At 43.3% G+C, this 21,697-nt stretch overlaps 1 protein-coding gene across 5 annotated transcripts in view; it reads left to right on the top strand.

Moving 5' to 3' along the window:
* TJP1 (tight junction protein 1) overlaps nucleotides 1–21,697 on the top strand; it is a 148,084-nt gene that overhangs the window by 85,268 nt on the left and 41,119 nt on the right. For all 5 annotated transcript variants that reach the window (XM_075007346.1, XM_075007345.1, XM_075007348.1 and 2 more), the window contains 8 exons: nucleotides 6,278–6,420; nucleotides 12,398–12,503; nucleotides 14,102–14,252; nucleotides 17,956–18,064; nucleotides 18,769–18,988; nucleotides 20,278–20,462; nucleotides 20,588–20,683; nucleotides 21,254–21,336. In XM_075007346.1, coding sequence (XP_074863447.1) covers nucleotides 6,278–6,420; nucleotides 12,398–12,503; nucleotides 14,102–14,252; nucleotides 17,956–18,064; nucleotides 18,769–18,988; nucleotides 20,278–20,462; nucleotides 20,588–20,683; nucleotides 21,254–21,336 — 1,093 coding nt within the window. The remainder of the gene's footprint in view (nucleotides 1–6,277; nucleotides 6,421–12,397; nucleotides 12,504–14,101; nucleotides 14,253–17,955; nucleotides 18,065–18,768; nucleotides 18,989–20,277; nucleotides 20,463–20,587; nucleotides 20,684–21,253; nucleotides 21,337–21,697) is intronic.

The raw sequence follows: 21,697 nt of genomic DNA, 5'->3' as shown, positions 1-21,697 counted from the left end.
ATGGGGCTTTCCCCACATAGACCTGTTTGCCACTCAACACAACAAGAAGTGCCCACGATTCTGCTCCAGGGCAGGACTGGGACGGGGGTCCCTGGGGGACGCATTCGCGATCTCCTGGAGGGGCCCCCTGCTTTACGCTTTTCCTCCCACAGTGCTGATCCACAAAGTCTTGCAGAAAGCCAGGAGGGAAGGAGCCGAAATGATCCTGATAGTCCCAATGTGGGATCGACAACAATGGTTCCCCCTACTCCTGCGCATGTTGGGACGTCCACCGATGCCCCTTCCGGTGGCGCCGGATCTGCTCACGCAAGCCCAGGGGTCCATAGTGCATCTGCACCCCTGAGGCCTGCGACTACAAGCGTGGTTAATCCACGGCTCAGCTCCCTAGAGAGCACATGTATGGAGGAAGTGCAACAAGTCCTAGAAAGTAGCAGGAGGACCTCCACCAGTAAGACCTACAAGCAGAAATGGACTCGCTTCACGGCATGGTGTTCTACCAAACAGCTGGCCCCCCTTTCGGTGTCTATACCTGTAATATTAGAGTATTTACTGGACCTCAAGAGAGGAGGACTCTCACTATCCTCGTTAAAGGTGCACCTTGCCGCCATTTCGGCGTTCAGACATGAAGAGGAAGGGCACACGGTGTTTGCCCATCCCACGGTTACCAGGTTCCTCAAAGGGTTGGTAAACCTATACGCCACTCAGAAACCGCTTCCACCTTTGTGGAACTTGGACCTGGTGCTTAATGCGCTAACGGGACCACCGTTCGAGCCTTTGGCCACGGTTTCCCTCCGCCTCCTTACGATAAAGACGACCTTTCTTCTCGCAATCACGTCAGCTCGCAGGGTGAGCGAGCTTGTGGCAGTTATGGCAACACCACCCTGCACCGTTTTTTCCAAGGAGGCGGTAACCATACGGCTGCATCCAGCCTTTGTTCCTAAAGTTTCTTCTGAGTTTCACATTAACGAACCTATCGTTTTACCCTCATTTTATCCAAAGCCTCATAACTCTAACAAAGAGGCACGCCTACACCTCTTGGACGTGAGGAGGGTGCTAGCCTTCTATATAGACAGCACCAAGTCCTTCCAGAAAACGGATAGACTCCTAGTCTCTCTTGCTCCCAAATCGACAGGAGAAGGTCTTTCTTCACAGAGAATCTCGAAGCACTTCGTATCCTGCCTAAAAATGTGCTACGAACTCAAAAAGACTCCTTTACTGGCCACGCCCAGGGCTCATTCCACTAGGGCTGTGGCGGCATCAACAGCCTTCTTCAAGGGTGTTGTGCTAAAAGACATTTGCAGAGCGGCGACCTGGTCATCCTATGACACCTTCGCCAAACATTACGCCCTTCACAGGGTATTCCAAGAGGATACCTGTCTCTCGACAGCGGTCCTCTCGGGGACAAGCTGCACATAATCCGATTACCCACCTCTTTTCTTGGGTTACTGCTGGGTAGTCACCTAATGTGGAGCGCCCACGGGGACACTCGAAGAAGAAAGAAAGGTTACTCACCGTAGTAACGGTGGTTCTTCGAGTTGTGTCCCCGTGGGTGCTCCACTACCCGCCCATCCTCCCCGCTTCGGATCTCTGTTTAGTGTTTTGCAGGAGCATCCGAGGCGGTTGGTCAAGGAACTGGCGGGGACCGGATCGCACATGTGGCCGGGAGCGCGCAAGGGAGCGGCGCGCACCAGCGCATGTGCGGTCCGGCAGAAACTGCTTGGAAGATCCGATCTGCGGCGCCGGGTGAGCCCGACACCTAATGTGGAGCACCCACGGGGACACATCCCGAAGAACCACCGTTACTACGGTGAGTAACCTTTCTTTTTGGACCTTACTTTAGTATTATATTCGCTAAAGTAACATCTTTTTTTAATCATTCTAGGTATCTTTATTTTGTCTTTTAAAAATGTCTTTTAGTGTATCTATTTTGGGTATTCCATGTTTGCTCTACAAAACTCTCCACTCTTTGTACAGGCAGTCCGATTTTATATCTGCTCATTGTAGTTGCTGCTTGTAGTTTTGATTCTAAGCTGATTCTTTTAAGGCAAATATTCCTGATAAAGCGAATGGCCTGTTCTACACTAGGAAATTAGGTCTGTGAAACTGTCATTCAGGGATATGAAAAATCTACGCCCTGAAGAAAGCAGTTCAAACAGATCTAATCTTTAGAGAAGACAGAACTAGGTCAATAAGGTAATTCTTCCATCATCCTAGCTACCACCTCTTTGGATGGGAGAAGCCTTCTTGTCAGCATGGATAGTGTCTTCCCTGAAGTGTTAGAGCAGCACAATTGTGTTCCTGCAACTTTCAACATGTAGACAAGCCAAAAGAGAAGGGAGAAAGGATGTAGTATAATTAAACTAGCAGAAACTTTTCACTGTCACTGGCTTTCTCTTTGGTTTGGTCATACTGTGTCATTATTCAGACAACATGACTGTCAGATTCTGGGTCCTAAAATTTAAAAAAAAAAAAAGACAGCTTTGTATTGCAAGACTATAATTTCATTGAGGATTTGATGTTATAAAAATGATAGCTCCCTTCGTGGTTATATAGTTCTGTAATATGAAATGTGCCTTTAAGTAAGGATTTATGTAATATATAAAGATTTTAATTTAATAAACTGCCTGTGATGGCAAGTAGTCTGGAATGACTTTGTCTAAGGTTTTTAATTGTATCTACTCGTCAAAATGTTTGCAGTGTTGAAGTATATACATGCCTCAAAGCAACTTTGATGTTTGAACTTTGGTTGCTCATAGCATAGAAGCATAATTCATATTTTTGTTACATCTTTGTAGTACTTTTTTCTGCACGTATTCTCTTTGTCTTCCCTAGTTGAGGGACTTTTATGACCATTGAACATTTGAACATTTCTTTTCATTAATCAGAGATTGATAATCTTCACTTGGGCAGCCAGAGGTGTGAAGCCCTTAAGAAGTACTGCCGTCGTTTCTAATAAGTGTATATGAGATAGCCTTTACATAATAGTATGTATCTTACCAGAGGGATAACTCTCCTGTTACTAATATGATTTAAGCATAAATGTGTATATAATACTTCACAGTAGGAAACTTTAATATCTTTTTGTGAGTTCATAATAACAGCTCTGAAGTCATCTGCCCCATTTCTATGGCCCCTGTGTAGCGGTCCTGACAAACAACATCGTGGCTATGTGGCATATCAACCATTGTATTTATTCATGTCCGTGCCTTCTCTCTACTCTGTTCAGAGGCTCTGAGCCTATGGGATTTCTGCATAGCTCACTCTAGCTAGCTGGAGGTGTCTTATTTTCTGAGGGTCCAGAGCTATCTGGTGGACAGCCTCACTCGCTGGTTCTGTGCTCATGACTGGTCAGTTTGTGTGGACATTCTCCACTCTGTCTTCCAAGAGTGGTGTCTTTCCCAGCTGGACTGCTTTGTATCCCAAAGCAACTGTAAGTATTCTCAATTCTGCTTCTGCCAGGGCCTTAACTCCAGCTCCTTAGCTGACGTGTTCCTGATACTGTGGAATTGGGGCTGCTCTATGCCTTCCTCCATCCCCCATTGTGCACAAGGTGTTCCTCCAGGCTCACAGGGATTGGGTGAACATTATCCTGATATCTTCAGCTTGGGCTCATCACTGGTACGCCACGCTGATGGAGCTCTCGGTGCTTTCAGCCACATACTGACTCCAGTTTCTTTCCTGCGTTTGACTTTTTTGAATCACCTAACTTGGATAGATATGAGCAAGCGCTCGAAGAAAAAAATATTACTCACCCTTGCAACAGTTGTTCTTTGAGATGGGTTGCACATATCTGGATGAAACCCACTCTCTTTCCCTGCTGTCAGAGTAGCTGGACAGAAGGCACTGAGGGGTGGCCATATAGAGGACAGGGTCATATATAAGGCTTCACAGCTGACCTGATGGGTAACAGCCAGTGTAAAACTTTCAGACAGCTGTGCATACAGTGCACACACACCTAAATTGACTAGATATGAGCAACTCATCTCAGAGATGTTACTCAAAGCAAGTAACCGTTTTTTACATGCCCAACTCTAGGCACTTAAATTTGAAAATTTTGGCTCTAGCAGGCACTTTATCAAATTCTAGTACATTTATGTTGCATGATAACATGTCGGTGAATAGTGAACCTAGTTGAGTCAAATGTGTGAACATTGCTTCTGATGCCAACTGCTTAATATTGCTAGGGAAAGTACCTCCCACCAGTGTTTATAAACTCAGTGGTTTTATCTTTCAGTACAGCTGTAGTTCCGGTAGTAGAGACTCTGAAAAGTCTTGTTTCTCACTGTTCATTATAATTAACATACAGTTTTGAAGTAATTTTTAGTATAATTAAAATAAATGCTGTGCGTAACGTGAATCAGTGCATAACGTTTTTTTAACTGATGCAAATACAAGATACTGATCAATAGCTCCATCTAGCTTCTGGACACAGTAGTATCTTTGAGCATAGATTTCTCCATGAGCTAGAGAGAAAGAGAGAGAGTTCCAAATGGAAAACTATCTAATCATGTTGTGTTGACCTGTCCATTGTACTTCATCAAGAACTCTTTACACCCATAGTCCTTCCTAGTGATTCTTCAGGGAGAAGTAACTGGTGGGCAGTTCGATGTCATCGAGGAAACAATTGTTTTCTAACGATATCAGATTACATAATTTCTTTAGAACACCCACTGTATTTTTATTGACAACTAAGTTGGTACTAAATAAGAGTAAACACACTTGTTATGTAGTATTTTCTGTTAACGTGTGTGTGTGTGTGTGTGTGTGTGTGTTTAACACTAACAGAATTTGAATATATTGTACATTAATGCTTTTTTTTTACAATGAATGTGTTTTGGAGTCACAGTTTGTTTCGTACAGCAGTTGACAGATTGATTATGCTGTTTATAATTAGCCATATTAAGTAGAAATTAAACCCAAACCTCCTTAATTCGTGTGTCTGTAATCTGGGAACACCCATGGTTGGATCCCCGCGTATCTGGAGCACAATAACAATATAACAAAGTAAGTTTAAATATAGTGCAAAAAAGCAGTTATGTATACTGTATTGTATAGAGCAATTTTAACTTGTAAACATCAGAAGTGGCAGAGCACTGTACTGTATAATTAGCGGTCTTCTGGTTAACCTCCATGTAATGATAAACCTGCATGTAATGATAAACAAAATAACTGTTTAAATACAGAGCATTAAACATTTTATGATGATACATGTGCACAGGACTCTACAAACTTTTGGACATACAAAAGCTTTAGTAATAGATTTTGTTCACTCTTCTTTATGGTGAACATCTAGGGTCCAAACAATTCCATAATCAGGCATAGTCTGTTTTCCAAGGTTGCTAATTTAAAGAGTTTCAAATCTATCTGAAATTCATAAATTCTGGGTATTTTGACCTGAAGAATTTTAGGGAGTAGTTGTGAGTTAGTGGCATGCCTCTCTGCTCACACAACTATAGTGTATTGCATGCTTGTACAACCCACTGAAATTCTGTTCATGTATGCAGGTTAAGTTGGTTGTTGCCTGTTTGCTAAAATATGTGATCCGTTAGCTCAAATTATGGTGGCACTGAAGCTTTTAGATCTTAAAGGTATTGGGTTCACTCCCCAGAGGCCATCTGGCAAGGAATATTGTACTTTTATCACATTTGCCTCAAATGTTGTATGCTGTAAGCATACGTAGATGCATTCTGGAGCTAGTCCAGTGAAGAAACTTAGAGATGCAGTGAGAGAGAGGCACTTGCTCCCGTACACCACCACCACCACTGTACTAATCTTAAGTGGAAAGCGTTGGAAGAGTTGTGGATTTTGAAGACAGTTCTCTTTCCCAACCTCCAAGTATTAATCTAGAGGGAAGGGGAACAAACATCCTTTCCTTGTTGAAGAGTTAGCTGAATTGCTCACACAGAAGAGGTCAGAAGGACTGTGGTAGAGCTTGTTCTTTTTCATCCAGTCACCATTAGACTCCACAGGGAAAAAATGCCACAGAATAGAACACCATCTTCTCCCATCTCTTTTCCTCTTCCTGTACTTAGTGCATTTTTGGAACATGAGTTACACAAAGCATGGGAAAGACACGGGACAGTGAAAAGAACACCCTTTGCTGCCTCGCTTTCTTTTTTCCAGTGATCTACATGTAGAGAGCTTTCATATGCAGATCATTTGGGGATGAATCTGTTAGCAAATCTGTTTGACCTGAAAAGCAGAATTGATGGGTTTACTATGAGGTAAGATTGAGTAAAAGCTAAATGTCATACGTTGCATTTCTCTGATATTACAGTCTCCGGAGCAGAGAAGATGAGAGAATATCAAAACCAGGAGCTGTCTCTACACCTGTAAAGAATGCAGATGATACCCATGCTTCTAAAACCATGGAAGAGGCTATAGTGGAAAGAAATGAAAAACAAACTCCGCCTCTACCTGGTAAATATGGTAAAATGACAAATTATGTGTGTTGTCCCTAATAAATTCCCAGTAGGAATTTGCACTGCTTCATATCTAAGGCATCAAAACAAAAAAGCAGTCCAGTAGCACTTTAAAGACTAACAAAATAATTTATTAGGTGGTGAGCTTTCATGGGATAGACTCACTTCTTCAGACCATAGCTATACCAGGACAGACTCAAGACTTACAACACAGAGAACCAAAAATAGGTATCAAGGTTGACAAATGAGAAAACTTGTAATCAAGGTGGGCAAATCACCCTCTTCTCTTCACATGACTTCATACTCCAGAATATGCAAATTCAAATGACCCATCTCTATCCCTAGTTACCTGGGTGAAGCAAGTTTAAGTAACGACAGAAGTGTGCCAAAAGCAATTTGTCATCTTGTGAATATGCAGGGCTCCCTGCAAGCATAGTTCAGTTTGTGGTGTTTGTGGCTTTCAATTCTGGAAGATCACGCTGAAGTCTTCTCCACTGTAGGATTAAAAACTGTTTTGGGTACAAGTGCGTTCAAGTATGTTGCTGTTGCCAGGAGTTTTGTCATCATTTCCAAAGCCCAAGTAAGGTGGTGGGCTTTTTCCTGAGAGCCATACTAAACCATTTAAAATGTGGATGTAACTAGTGCAGTTTTGATCTCAATGAAGACTTAAATCATTTTTGTTTTATTAGTGTTATTAATATAGCACTTCGGACGCTAGTTGGGCACCAGGACCTGTTTGTGCTATATACGGTATAAATACAGAACAAAAAAGGGCAGTCTGTATCTCCAGAAAGATAAATATAAAATGAGACCATGGATGATACAATAGGGAAAGATGGATTTAGAGGAGAGTAATCTACTACTGTTCTTGGCGAGCGTATTCCAGAAAGTATGTGTGCGCTCCCATGTGCATGATCTTTGGAAGGCTCTTTCCTAGCAGCACCCATTAGGTTGGTGTAACGCCCCCTAGGGCAGCATCTTCGTAACTTCACATATATCCCCTGCTGACCTACACCCCACTCCTTGACTATCGATCTTGTTATGGAGACACCTATTGTTGTTTTCCCTAATTCAGCCTTTTTTTGTAGTGTAGATTTGTTTGTTGTTCTAAAGGTAGCAGTTTTAGTCAGGGTTCCTTCCTGCACTTTTGTGTAGTGCAGTCAGGTCATGCAGTGGCCCCAGGACTTGAAGCCCACCTCAAAGGTGGGAAGCATATTCCTAAAGGCGAGCCACATGCTGCAAGCCTGAAGTGTTTGGGAGAAAGCCATCTCCATGGTAAGTATTGGATTTGCTGCGGGTTTAAGCCTGGGACTGAGAGGTAGAGAGACCGGAGGCTTAGTCATGGCATCAGCACTCCAACCTGAGGACATGACCTCAGGTTCCTCAGAGCACAGGTTGCTGGACTTCATGCTGCCCCAGGGGAAGCATCAAGGACATGGGAGCTGTTCCCCAGCACATGCACATCATCCGCTTCTCGGCATCATTCGTACTGTCTGCACCAAAGAAAAAGAAGCAGACTCAGAGGTGGCGTTCACCTTCTCAACACACTGACAAGGTCCCAGTGGTGGCCCATGAGGCACTGACACTGGCATTGCCTAGTGTTTAAGCCCCAGCACTGTTACACCAATGCCCTGGTTATGGAGGAAGGCTTCAATATTTTCCCATCAGGCCTGATACTTTTGAGGTGTCATGGTTTCTTCTTGCCATGATGATGTTGAGTTTGGAGCTGCCCCAGGAAGCCTGTCTGCCTGAGCACTGACCCCCCACCTCTGGCACCTGCATGAGCACTGGTGGCATGGGTTCACAAGGCACTGACAGTGGGGCTGGTGTCTCTGCTCCTGGTACACTCTTTGCCTCCCACCCTTCTGGCAACGCTGACTGCAGCTTTGTCATGGCCCACATCTTTGTACGGAGGCAAACTGGCAAGTAAGGTGCACTGGGAGAGATCCTCTCAGTGGCATTCATCTGGCACTGCTGGGATTGACTCTGCCCTGATCTGCGTTGGAATACTTGCCATTAGATGCAGAGTCTTTAATGCTTAGTAGCTCTCTACACGTCACATTCCTGGCACCAATGTCAGCACCGCACTAGGCATCGTTACCTGGGTTCCTTGGGGGGCACTGGTTCAGAATTGTCTGCCCCACTGGCAGGCATCACTTTTGCGGCATTTTTGGGATCCCATGGGCTTACAAGAGCTTGGAGCAAGGTCCGTCATCCAGGGATCCTTTGACACTGTCCGCCTGTGCCAGACCCTGAGCTACTGTGGTAGCCCTGGCACCACCACCAATACCAGAGCTCTTATCACCCCCTCAGAGCCCATCTCCAGTGGTCCTTCCACTAGTGCCTGCTTAAGGCACACCCTTTTCCCCCTCCCCTACCCCAGAGATGATGTTCTGGAGGACCCTCGGGCAGAACAGTGAGCCAACTTTACTGGCATCTTTGTCACATTCTCTGGACAATATGGTGTCAGGGAGGTCCTTATCTCCTTTTATGGATGTGAGGTTACTCCAGGACCTATGGAGGTGGATAGCCTGGGGTTAAACTTGCAAGCCAAGGAGGTGGTTCAGGATGCTGACCCCAGTGCGGACAGGGTGGCACCGACAGGCCCACCCAGTGTGGCACTCCTCCATTATAGAAAGTATCCAGATGAACACTGAGGTCCTGTGGCAAACCCTAGCTTTGGTTGCCCCACAGCTGAAGGAGTGGAGTGCTGCTAATTTGTGCCACGCAGGAGGTTTCAACACCTCTGCACCCACTTTCAGCCTGGCACTCTGGTAGTAGTGCCTCATGTTTATACAGTCCTGTCTCAGGCCTCATGTTGTTGGGCTGTAGAGCAGCCTCATGGATTGGATTGCCTGAGTCATTCACAGAATCATAGGGCTGGAAGGGACCTCAGGAGGTCATCTAGTCCAGCCCCCTGCAGATGTAGCCCTCACCATTTTCCAAGGTTGGAGACATCCCCAGGTGGACTTGTTCACAGCCAGGCATAACAGGAAGTGTGTGTGCTTCTACTCATTTCAGGGGCATAGTAATCTCAAACTAATGAGGACAAGGCAGTGTTACGCATTTCCCCCATTCTCCCTCCTGCCCAGGGTCTTCCTCAGAATCCACTGGGACAGGATCTCAATCATATTAGGGGCCTCAGCATGGCCCAGGCAATACTAGTTCATCACGGTTCCCTCCCTGGCAGTGAACAAGCAGATGCCTCTTCCTTTGTACCTGGATCTGATCACACCATCTGCAGCACTGCACCTCAGGGACTGGAAGCTCCATGGCTATCCCTTGAGCTGCAGTGTTCAGACTCTGTTAGGGAAGTCCTTGGTAACTGTAAGCTGTCCACTCGCTCTACTTATCTTTCTATTGGAAGTGGTTTTCTGTGTGGTGGCAGAAAGCCAGCATGTCCACTACACAGGCTTCCCTGCCTCTCCTGTTGGGCTTCTGTTTTAAATACCAGATGGTATTATCCTTAAAGTGGAGTGAGGTTGCATTTCCTGTTTAACAGGAGCCCTGTGGTGAGCCACTTTAAGGACCTGGACAGACTTTCTCTACAGGTGCAGGCTCCCCTTCCCTCCCCGCCCCCGAACCTTTCTTCCTAAGGTGGTGTCAGCCTTTCATCTTAAGATATTTTATACTGGTGTTTTTTCCAAAACTTCATGCTGCTCACAGAGAACAGGCTCTACTTTCCCTGGATGTGAGGCAATCCCTGGCTTTCTACTTACAGCACCCCAAGCCTTTGTGCAAATCTCTGCAGTTGTTTGTGGAAGCTGCAGAACAAATGAGGTCCTGCACAGTGCTCCAGTTACGGCACACTTCATGTGTCTGGTTGTGCTAAGATCTGTTTTAAGGTTCCAGCTTTCCAGGTGATGCTACACTCCACCCCGACTCAGGCCTCTTTGGCATCGTACCTGGCTCAGGTCCTGGTCCCGGAAATCTGCAGGATGTCAATATAGTCCTCCATCCATATATATACTGCACATTATGCCATCAACCAACAGACACAAGACACCACCATGTTCAGCAGGACTGAGTTGCAGTCTGACACACCATAGGAGGTCCAACCCCTTCCTTCTCTTATACTGGTCATAAATCACACACTGGGATGCATGAGAGCAAACACTAGAAGAAGAAAAAACAGCTGCTTACCTCTGTAAGTGTTGATCTTTGAGATGTGTGGCTCCTGTCCATTCCATATCCTCCCACCTCCCCGCTGTCAGACCTTACAGCAATAAGGAACTGAGTGGGATGCAGGTCTGTAGGGATGTATATGTGATGTCAAGGAGAGGTCACCACAAGGGAGTGCTACAGTTGACCCGATGGGTGCCACTCGGGAAGAGTTCTCAGACAATTGTGCAGCATGCAGGTGTGTATGCACATATTGGCATACACATTTCAAAGAGCAGCAGTTAGAGGTAAGAAACAGATTAATCCGCATGATGGGGACAGTAGTACTAGCTGTCGAGCACCCTGTTGTCAAGTGTTGTGTAGGCATTGTGGAAAAGGAAAGACCTTAAACAAGGTGTATGAAGGGAGAGAATAGTGGGGTTTCTTTATAGCACAAGGGTGCTTGTTTGAAAACATACGATATGAATGATAGAGGCTGGTGCTGTAATCAGTTGGGGGCAAGTAGCCATCTTGACAGTGAATGAGGTGCTAGGTAGAGGCAGGATAGGCTTTGAGCCTTGAAAGTAAGACAAGAAGCTTGTTTTATTCAATAGAGAAGGGGTACCAGTCAGCTTGATTCTGAAAGAGGGGAGACAGTCAGTCATGAGCTAAAAAAGTGGTTTTTGCATAAAGAGAAGAGAGAAATGCAATCTTGCCTTGCTTCTGTCAAGGCCAGAAAAAGGAAGTTGGAGTGACTGAGATCCTGAGCAGGTGTTTAAGTTGTCTGGATGGTTAGAAGAAGCCATATCTTAAGGGTGTAAGGCAGAAGAATTTGCCAGATTTGAACATAACTTGAACGTGAGCACCAGGAAGGATGTCCAGGTTGATGACAATGCTTAGGTTACAGGCCAGAGTGATGTGTAGGATGATGGTGGAGGTATCAGTTGTGATCAAGAAAAAGAGGCAACAGGAGGTTCTGGAGGATTGCGTTTGTTTTACCTGTATGGACTTTGCCAAGAGATCAGTGTCAGAGAAATACTTTAGTTTAGATGGAAGGAGGCAGGTCTGCAGTAGAGATTCCAGAGAATCATCATTGTGGGGACTGTGGTTGAATTTTTACTTTGCAGGTGAAATTATGCAGAGATGATAAAGGAGACAGAGAAGGTGACCAATGACATCCTGGTGGAACCCCCACAGCCACCTGAAGGAAGGATGGGCCTACTGAAGGAGTCAGTGTAGATTCAGGAGTAGAGTAGAGGACAAAGGGGACACAACCACAGGAAGATCAAAACAAAAAGCAGTCAAGTAGCACTTTAAAGACTAGCAAAATAGTTTATTGGGTGAGCTTTCGTGGGACAGACCCACTTGGGGTCTGTCCCACGAAAGTTCACCCAATAAACTATTTTGCTAGTCTTTAAAGTGCTACTTGACTGCTTTTTGTTTTGATAGTGTATAGACTAGCCCGGCTTCCTCTCTGTTGTTCAACAGGAAGACCAGATGTCAAAGAGAAGGAGCATGCTCAGTTGTGTTTAAGGTGGAGGGCTGGTCAATGAGGATGTTTGGAGGCTTTAAATTTTCAGCTGAAATTACTGAAGTTCCATGAGAAATTAAAACAAACAAACGCGCAAAAAAAACAGTGTGATAGTAAGACCAGCCTTATCTGCTGACTGAAGAGATGCTTGGTCAGTACAAGTGGACTTCTTTTAATATTGCTGATACTTGCAGTGGACGAAAGAAGCATTTGGTTCCTGAGCTGATAAATTTTCATGATGACAGTTTTGCAGGGGTGAGTTACTGTACTGGTTCCACACCCTTTAAAGAATTAATAGCATGGCAAGTTGTGGGATTTTACTTGTTTGTTTTTATCCTCCTAGAGCCAAAGCCAGTGTATGCTCAAGCTGGACAGCCTGATGTGGATTTACCAGTTAGTCCATCTGATGGTCCATTACCCAGTTCAACTCACGAAGATGGAGTGCTCCGGTAATGTAATTCAAAATCCTGTATTTGAAACAGATCTCAAAGTCCTTGAATAGAACAAGCTTTCTTTAAGTCAATCAATATTATGTCTGCAGAACATGTAGGGCTTTGTCTTAATGTAGATGTCTAATCTGTTTAAAAGTGCTGGGGGTGGAGGGAATTGAGGCTCATCTGTGAGCTTTGGGTGCTTTGTCAACATTTTTGTTACAGATTTTGAAACTTACTACTCAACTTTGCTAGTCTGGCACACTCTCATCCAGCAACATCCGTTAATCTGGCATGATTTTAGTTAGCCAGATGACCACGTATGGGTGTAGCCAAGTTTCCTGTGGTCCCATAATGTTTGTTTACAGCCACCAGTCCTGGCTCTCAGAGTTCTGTGCTGTTATTTAGCTGTAATTTATCCCTAAATGTCTCCTAAGAGCCCACTAAGCAGTGGAAGTGTTGGTAATGCTGCTAGACAATTTTGACATGCCGTGGTCTCTCAAATTTTCTTGTTTGGCACCTATCAGGTCCTGAGGGTGCTGGAGTAGAGAGGTTCAACCTATAATCACTCAGAGCTGATGATGGGGCAGTTACCATGTGAGCTAGTGATTTAAAAGGGCCTAGGCTCCCTGTCCACCATTAACTCAGCAGCCAGTAGAGCCCTGGGTCCATTTAAATCACTGCTGGAGCCCCCAGCAGCACATGTCCTGTGGCCTTGGTGCCAGTGAAAGGCTGACTGAGGGGGAAGCTAGCTTCCATTACCATCTCTTCTGCACAAGGCCCCACTCCTTCCGAAGGGGGTGTGGAGCTGACTCCCACCCAAGGCTTGGCAAGGTATTTTCTCAGCTGTGTAATCAATTCATAGATAATAAATAGTAAGTGTGTTTTGGGTCTGGTTTTATATCTCCCAAACACTTCTTAAAAAGAGAGGGAAAGCAAAAGAGGGAGGGAGAGAGAGCTCAGTGGTTTGAGCATTGGCCTGCTAAACCCTGGGGTTGTGAGTTCAATCCTTGACTGGGCCATTTAGGGCTCTGGGGCAAATAAGAGGGAAAAAAGGGGCAGGGGGGAGGTGGTGCTTGGTCCTGCCAAGAGGGCAGGGGACTGGATTCTATGACCTCCCACGGTCCCTTCCCGTTCTATGAGATGTTTGTTTCCATATATATATATATATATATATATATATATATATCAAATCAGTCCTGCATTCATGAGAACTCTCTAATAATGTTACCATGTTGTGTACTATGTCCAATAAAAAGAGAGAGCTTGAGAAATCATAATTCAGTTGTAAACTTTCAAGGGAAGGTTGGCTGTTTTAAAAAAAAAAAACCAAACCTTAAAGTTTGATTTGTTCTTTTAAAAAATAGTTTATTTACATTAATATAGTAAAGCAAAAACCACAATTTCTTAAGTATGTGGTGAATGTTGTTTTCAAAAACTCAGTTGTCAAGAAGTATATTATGCTATTTAGTCTGTTGCTGAAAGACATAGCATGGAGATGATGATGATGTCAAATTAAAATAATGAACAAATTTTCTGGTCTTGTAGCTCCATATCTATGATCATGTTTTCAATTATTGTACATCTGTTAACTGGAATGTGTTATAAATCAACAGGCCCAGCATGAAGTTGGTAAAATTCAAAAAAGGAGACAGTGTGGGCTTGCGTTTGGCTGGTGGCAATGATGTAGGCATATTTGTAGCTGGCGTTCTGGAGGACAGCCCTGCAGCGAAAGAAGGATTAGAAGAAGGTGATCAAATTCTCAGGGTAGGTCAAGACCTTTTGTTCAGTAGTGCAATAGAATTTTGGTACATATTACTCATCTAATGTAGATCAGTGTTTCTCAAATGCAGCCACCAGGGGGTTTTCTTCCAGAGCAGTGATTTGAGGAGAAGGTGAAAACAGCAGCCTCTTCCATTCCCATTCACGCCAGATGTTGGCTTGGTATTAACTGCTAGGGCTGTAAGCAGGGAATGGTCTCTATTCCCTCTGGACACAGCTGGGGGATGATGCTAGAAGAGCAAGAAGCTTATGAATTCCCTGCCGTCCCATTGGTGAGTTGTCTCCAGCTTTGGGCTTCACTCCTGGGCAGTAAGGTTGGCAGGCTGTGGAGCTTCAGGCTCCAGCCCTGGGCTCTGGCTGCATGGTGGCAGGCCCCAGGCTCTGTCCGTACAGCTTCAGGCTCCACCACAGCTATGGGGCATTCGGCTCTGGCCCCCAGCTGTCTCACTCAGCCTGGCCCACCCCACCGCAATAACCCCTGGTTCCAGCTGTCTCCCCCAGCCTCCTTCCCCCACCCTTCTAGGACTAAATTGAGGGGTGGGGAATAGTTGGTGACAAGGTCCACTCCAAGATACTTGGTCAAGGACTGCACTTTTCCATGATGATAATGAAGGAGGTTCAGGGTATGGGATGGTGATTGGGTGCAGAATAGAGCTCAGGGAAGGGGACTGGGGTGTGGAGTCTGGGAGCATGTTTGGGTGAAGCTGGAGTTGTAACCTGGGACAGGTGATTGGAATGCAGGAGTGGTGTGCAGGGTCTGGAAGAAGGTCGTGTCCTTGGGCAGGAGGAGGCTGTGACCTGGGGCATGGGGTTGGGATTCCTGAGGGGGTTTAGGGTATTGGATGTGGTATGGGAACATGGTGATAAATATTTGGTTTGTGACTTGGGGCAGAGAGGGGTTGGAGCGTGTTTTCTAATCAGAGCTGTGAGATTGTGCAGGGGGTGGGGGCAGTGTACAAAGCTCTCCGCTGGGGGAGGGGAGCAGGGACGTGCTGAGAGCATATGGTATCACAGCCAGCTGCTTTGAGTGGTGTATGTAAGCATGGCAGGCAGGGAGCCTATCCAAGGTTTCTGCTGAGCCATGGGCCAATGGCAGGCCAGATCTAGTCGTTTAGCTGGCTAGAGTGGGCTTGCTGGCCATATTTTGCTTGCCCCGTCTTAATTTGTCCCCAGATTTGCTGTGACTAAGTAAGTATGCTGTAAAAAGTGATATTTATATGTTTGTTAATATGAATTTTACTAGCTAGTAATAAATAAATTACCTTAAGTTGGACGTCTATGTGTGCATATCTATTTTTCACCCTAAAACTAATCATATTTTAGGAGGAAGCATAAGAGCAGGTACCAGCAAGAGTTGGTGGTTGCACTCTGAGGCCACCAAAATTTATCATGAGAATCCCTGGTGTATCTGTACCTACCCTGGAGAGTGGTAGAGAACGGTGGTAAAAATCCTTGCTGTTTCCACAGTTACTACTAGTGGATAGATTAAAACTTGGGTTATCACATATGGTATTAAAATATACTGTTAGGAGTTGTCTGCGTCTCTTACATATGATTGGGGGGGATCAGGTAAGTTGTGTAAAATTAAGGCTTTCCCCCAATGTGGATCAGTAAAACTTGTACAATGCCATTGGAAGGGCATGTTATTTCTAGTATTTCTTCATATCTTTCATATTGATGATAAAGTTTAAAATATGGAATTTTTAGTTCACTTGTTTAATTTTGCAGGAGTTCTACTACTAATACAGTGTATTTTCAAAAGCAAGATATTTGGGCCTCCTTACAGTCTGTTTGTTACCTTTGGTGGTGAAAAAGGATAGACCTATTAAACTTTAAAAAAAAGTTAAGTTGAGTATAATGTCCAGAGATTTCATTGTAGACTCCTCATAAAAATTTCTCAGAACAATGGAGAGAGGAAGCTGAAACTTAAGATCAGAGTGTGGTAAAGAAATTGATCTTGCTGTGGCCAGGGACAGCGTTACTAGAGCAAAAGACATTTCAGAGAAAGAGAGATGCCGCAGAAACTCATGGAAGCAATGGCGAGCCAGAATACTTTGATGCAGCACATGCTGATGCCAGGGCAGCCAGCAAGGCAGTGCTCCATGCCAGGTTCTGTACCTCCTGGACAGCACATGGTTCTGAGCTTGGCACCTGAGTATTCTAATGGTCTGTTTTAGCTTCAGGCTTGCTACTCAAAGCTGTGCTGTCAGCCAGGCCTTGTAACACCATGGAGAAATGGTCCTCTTTCTGTTTATAAAGTCTGGACCCCAGGCAGGGGGTTAGGGGTGCTAGTTAGTTAATAAGCACAGAGCTCTCCTTAATTGCTCCAGTTTGAGTTTTAGAACCCACGCATACAAAGCCCTCAACCTGCTGAACATTCTTAAGTTTTATAGCCTGGTGAAAGAGAGTTTTATCCATGTCATCACACATCTCCATGACGGTGGTTCCTATAGTTAATCTCCCTGTTCTGAATCAGTTGGTCTTAATTGACTGGTAGTCTTTGGGGTTGGCTAGCTTTTAGGTGTCACTATGTTTGTTACCATTGCCAGGTCTGGGGCACTGCATGTTGACATGCTGCTGTTGCAGTCCCAGAAATATTTCAGAACACATTTTAAGGTTGGTTTGGCCATTCTAAAATTCTCTTTCCACTACGGCTCGTTCCAAGTCTGCAGAACAAAACTTTGCCACCAGCTGATGATCTTTTTCTGAGCCAAGAGATGGTGATGTACAGTGCAAAGTTGTTCCAGGAATAGTTCCTGTAGTAGCCAGTGCTGGATGTCACCCTCTTCTTTCTCATCCTGCTTCTTTCGTTAAACTCCTGCTGCAGCCATAGCATCTATTTATTTGTGCAGAAGACAGAGTCCAAAACTGAAGTCACCTGGCTACTAGGGCTGAAATACAGTACAAGTAATCTGTGTGTTTATGGTTGCTAGCGTAGAGGTATGGAATATTAGTAGGTCAATGCTGGCTGACAGCAGTTCAAAAAAATATGCCTGCACAGAAAGGGAGCCTGGGGTAGAGATGGAGGCATGAGGGTTTTTTTTTTTGTTTTTATTTTAAACTTGAATCTGCTTGGCTGCTTTTTAGATGTCCTGCAGTGCTCAGTCAGGAAAATTCCAGAATGCAGACTACTCAATAGCAAGCAAAGAAACCATGGGATATCCTCCGAGAATGTCACACATTTAGTACAGGGCAAGCCACAATCATTTGTATGCATGCAAGTGGACAGCGGAGACAAACCATCTTACATGCCTGCCCTCTGCCTGTAATATGGCTTACGTATTCCTTGTTAAGAAATACTTGTCAAATCAATGCAATTCAACTTTCCATGTAGCCATCCTAAAAAGCTCCTCCATTTACAGTAACTAAACATATGTCCTTTTTGAAAACACTTGTACTTTCATGGGTGACATAGAAGTACTTGATTTTAGAAGTCTAAGGTTTTTTGTTTGTTGTTAGGTTTTGTTAAATAGCAGTATTTTTCCCTCCATCTGAGAAAAACATCCAAAAATCTTCTTGGAGTTCATGCAGTTAAGTTGTATTTAACTGGATAAACAACTTTAATTTAAATAAGTCATGCAGTTTTTCAAAACGTGATATGTCTGTTTCACAATATATTTTTCACACTGAATATATATGTTTTGCTACATTGTGTAGTAACTCAAACCCGTTATTGTTTTAATGCTAGGTAAATAATGTAGACTTCACAAATATCATCAGAGAGGAAGCAGTGCTTTTTCTGCTTGATCTCCCTAAAGGAGAAGAGGTGACAATTTTGGCACAGAAGAAAAAGGATGGTGAGTGTTTTCCTCAAATATAAAGGCAAACTGCTTGGCACGCTTCTTTTAAGACCTCATAGAGACTGTATAGCTAACTTTTGACTTGCTTTGCCACAGGAAGAAGCAACACAAGATAATGGGTAACGCAAGGCCTTTCATTTTTAGGTCACTATTTCAAATGAAGTAGAGATTGTGCAGTAATGATTCATTATTTGATAATGATTCACTAACTTGTTGTGAAATGAGTTTATGGTCTCAATTCTTTCCCAAGTGCATGTGGTTGTCTAAGTATAAATATTTTGGTTTAAAAACAAACAGAACATCACAATCCTTACTGAAAGTTAACATCAATAAACTGTGTAGACCAAGTCAAAAGTCTGAAAAACAATGGGCAGACAATATGAGGAAACTTGCACTTATCAGTGTTTTAGGGTTCATCCATTCTGTGCTTGGTGATATGATTCCAGTGCTATCAGTATAGCTTGACCCAAAAATATTCAGTAAATTTAGTTCTGAACACATCATAGGGGATAAAAAAAAGTATAAGTTTATCTATCAGTGAATTCAAGGAGGATACCAGCTATTTTGGAATACATCTCACTAATGTGATAACAGATTGTATGTGGATAGGCAAGATGTTTCCTCAGTCTTTTACATTACGTAACTTCTGTGAGCAATAAGAATCCTTAAATATTTGTCAACTTCAACTACTTTTATTTCAGTTTATCGTCGCATTGTTGAGTCCGATGTAGGAGATTCTTTCTATATCAGAACTCATTTTGAATATGAAAAGGAATCTCCCTATGGCCTAAGTTTCAACAAAGGTGAGGTGTTCCGAGTGGTGGATACTTTGTATAACGGCAAGCTGGGGTCCTGGTTGGCTATTCGAATCGGCAAGAATCACAAAGAGGTGGAAAGAGGCATCATACCCAACAAAAACAGGTACCATTTTGAAGCTGTTTACTACAGCACTTGTTAAATCCGTGACGCAAATCTGTGTTTGTTTAATGCCCTTTCAGTAAAATCTCCTTGTCACTCAAACATTTTCTAACAACATTTTGAAAGGAAAAAAAAATGCTTGTAGGACCCCTAATAGTTTTCAGTTTGACTTATCCAGTTTGAGTACCCAAAATTATATTTGGGTTTGGTTTAGAACAGACGTTCACAAACTGTAACCCTTGGGCAGTCCATAGGCTAGCCACATGGAGTTACTTCCTCCTATTTTCAGGTGAGAGAAACACAAGGATCAGGGGTGTAAATCTTAGTCCAGACAAGGTCTTGACACTATGATATCAAATTATATTCACTAGAGCTGGATCTACACATGCCCCTTCCTTTCAAAAGGGGCATGTTAATGAGCGGTTTTGAAAGATGCTAATGAGGCACTGCAATGAATATGCAGCGCCTCATTAGCACAATGGTGGCTGTGGCGATTCGAAAGAGCGGCTTGTCGAATCACACCCCCCCCCCGTGTAGATGGGACCTTCCAAAAAGACCCCCCAGTTTTTGAAAGCTCTTCTTCCGATCACCAGATAGGAAGAAGGGCTTCTGAAAACGGGGGGGAGGGTCCTTTGAGAAGGTCCCTTCTCCATGGGTGGTGTGTGATTCGAAAAGCCGCACTTTCGAATCGCCCCAGCTGCCATTGTGCTAATGAGGTGCTGCATATTCATTACAGTGCCTCATTAGCATCTTTCAAACCTGCTCATTAACATGCCCCTTTTGAAAGGAAGTGGCACGTGTGGACACGGTAACTGAATCCAATTAGCATCTTCTAAAGCTGTAGACAAGACAAAGCAATTGTATTTCAGCATGTGCTAATCTGGTGAAACAAAAGCCTGGGGCGAGGGCTATCATTTTTTTCCCCAGTCTAGATGTGGCCTAAAATTGAGGAACAAAAGTAAACATGTTTACAACTAAAAATTACAAATATATGAACACTTTCTTAAAAGTACTTACTTTTTAAACAATTCCTGTAGTTGCCTGATCTGTATTAATCGATGACCAATGGCAGGTGAAGGGGGAGTCCAAATGACAGTTACTTTAAGATGTAATGAAAAACATGGGGAACCATCAGTTTGTGGTCAGTGGTCCTTTAGCCTGTTGTGTCGTTATAATGTTTTCACAGGTTGAAACTTTGTTGATCAAATGTCACTTGAGAAACTGATTTGTTTGATGTAGTTGGGGTATTCTTTCTGTCTTTCTTTGACTCATGAAATCTCTGCCCTACTTAGAGCTGAACAGCTTGCTAGTGTACAGTATACGCTTCCAAAAACAGCGGGAGGAGATCGTGCAGATTTCTGGAGGTTCCGAGGTCTACGCAGCTCAAAAAGAAATCTTCGAAAAAGCAGAGAAGACCTTTCTGCCCAACCTGTTCAGACCAAGTTTCCTGCATATGAAAGAGTTGTTCTTCGAGAAGGTAGCTTCTTTTTAAAGAGATTAAAATGTTGAACGGAGACAGTAAATATTTTAATATTCATTATAAAAAAGATAGCATCCTAAAATACATTTAAGTCAATTTACTTCTGATTTTTCTTATTCAAGCTGGCTTCCTCAGGCCTGTAACCATCTTCGGTCCAATTGCTGATGTTGCACGAGAGAAACTGGCAAGAGAAGAACCAGATATTTATCAAGTTGCAAGTAAGTTTCTCTTTTTTGCTTATAAAATTATAATTATATGATCACTAATTTTGCTAATGTGTCCTGCCATTATTCCTGCAACCATTAATGTTCTAAAGACTCAGTTTTGTATTGTCAGTGATTTACAGAGAACATTGTGGAAGATTTACATTCAGTCACAGTTACTAGTGATATAGATATTTTATATGTAAAATAGTACAGATTTGCTAGGGGACTCTCCTGAAAACATTCATGTGAAATGCAAGCCTAAATTATTGTTAATGCTATCATGGGGCCTAATCCTGTAACGTGCTGTGCTTCCCTCTCTTAATTTACCACCCTTGCAAATAGCATTCACAATTAAGCTCCTATTGAGTACCTATCAAATTCTTAGGATTTTATAACTAAATGGGAGAACTAATAGTTTGGTTCCTGCATTGTTTAAAGTAAAAAGTCTATCTTCAATGCTGTACTTATGAGATCAGAACTAGTACTTTGACCTATATTACTCGGATGGGCTTGGCAGGGGGTTTTGTAACTGACTAATATGTGGCCAAGGAATTATGACTTTAACTGTGTTCTCTTGAACAGAAAGTGAACCAAGAGATGCTGGGACTGACCAACGTAGTTCTGGCATTATTCGTCTTCATACAATAAAACAGATAATTGACAGAGTAAGTGGCATAAATATACCCCATTTTATGAAACTTGGGGATGATTCTGGAAACAAATGAGAGAGAACAGGAGTATTAAATTAATTAAATAACTGCTCGTGAATAACCTAATATCCATAATGGTAAATGCTGTGGTTTCATATACAATAGCATAAGCCAAGTATAAATCAGCATTCAAAAAAAGCAAAAAATATGTACATAATTTGTCTCCAGGTGCTCTATTAACTTAACATTAAAACATTGACAGTAATATTGAATGAAACAATATTCCCCATGTAGAAGTATTTAAAAATTGAGGTTGAGAAAAACATAATGTCCTTTCTCAGTTCAAGATTGGAGCTGGGCAGAGACTTCTAGGTAA

This window comes from Carettochelys insculpta, chromosome 12, assembly GCF_033958435.1.
Source record: "Carettochelys insculpta isolate YL-2023 chromosome 12, ASM3395843v1, whole genome shotgun sequence".
NCBI lineage: Eukaryota > Metazoa > Chordata > Testudines > Carettochelyidae > Carettochelys > Carettochelys insculpta.
The sequence above is the reverse complement of the archived record's forward strand: the minus strand, read 5'-3'. Positions and strand labels throughout refer to the sequence as shown.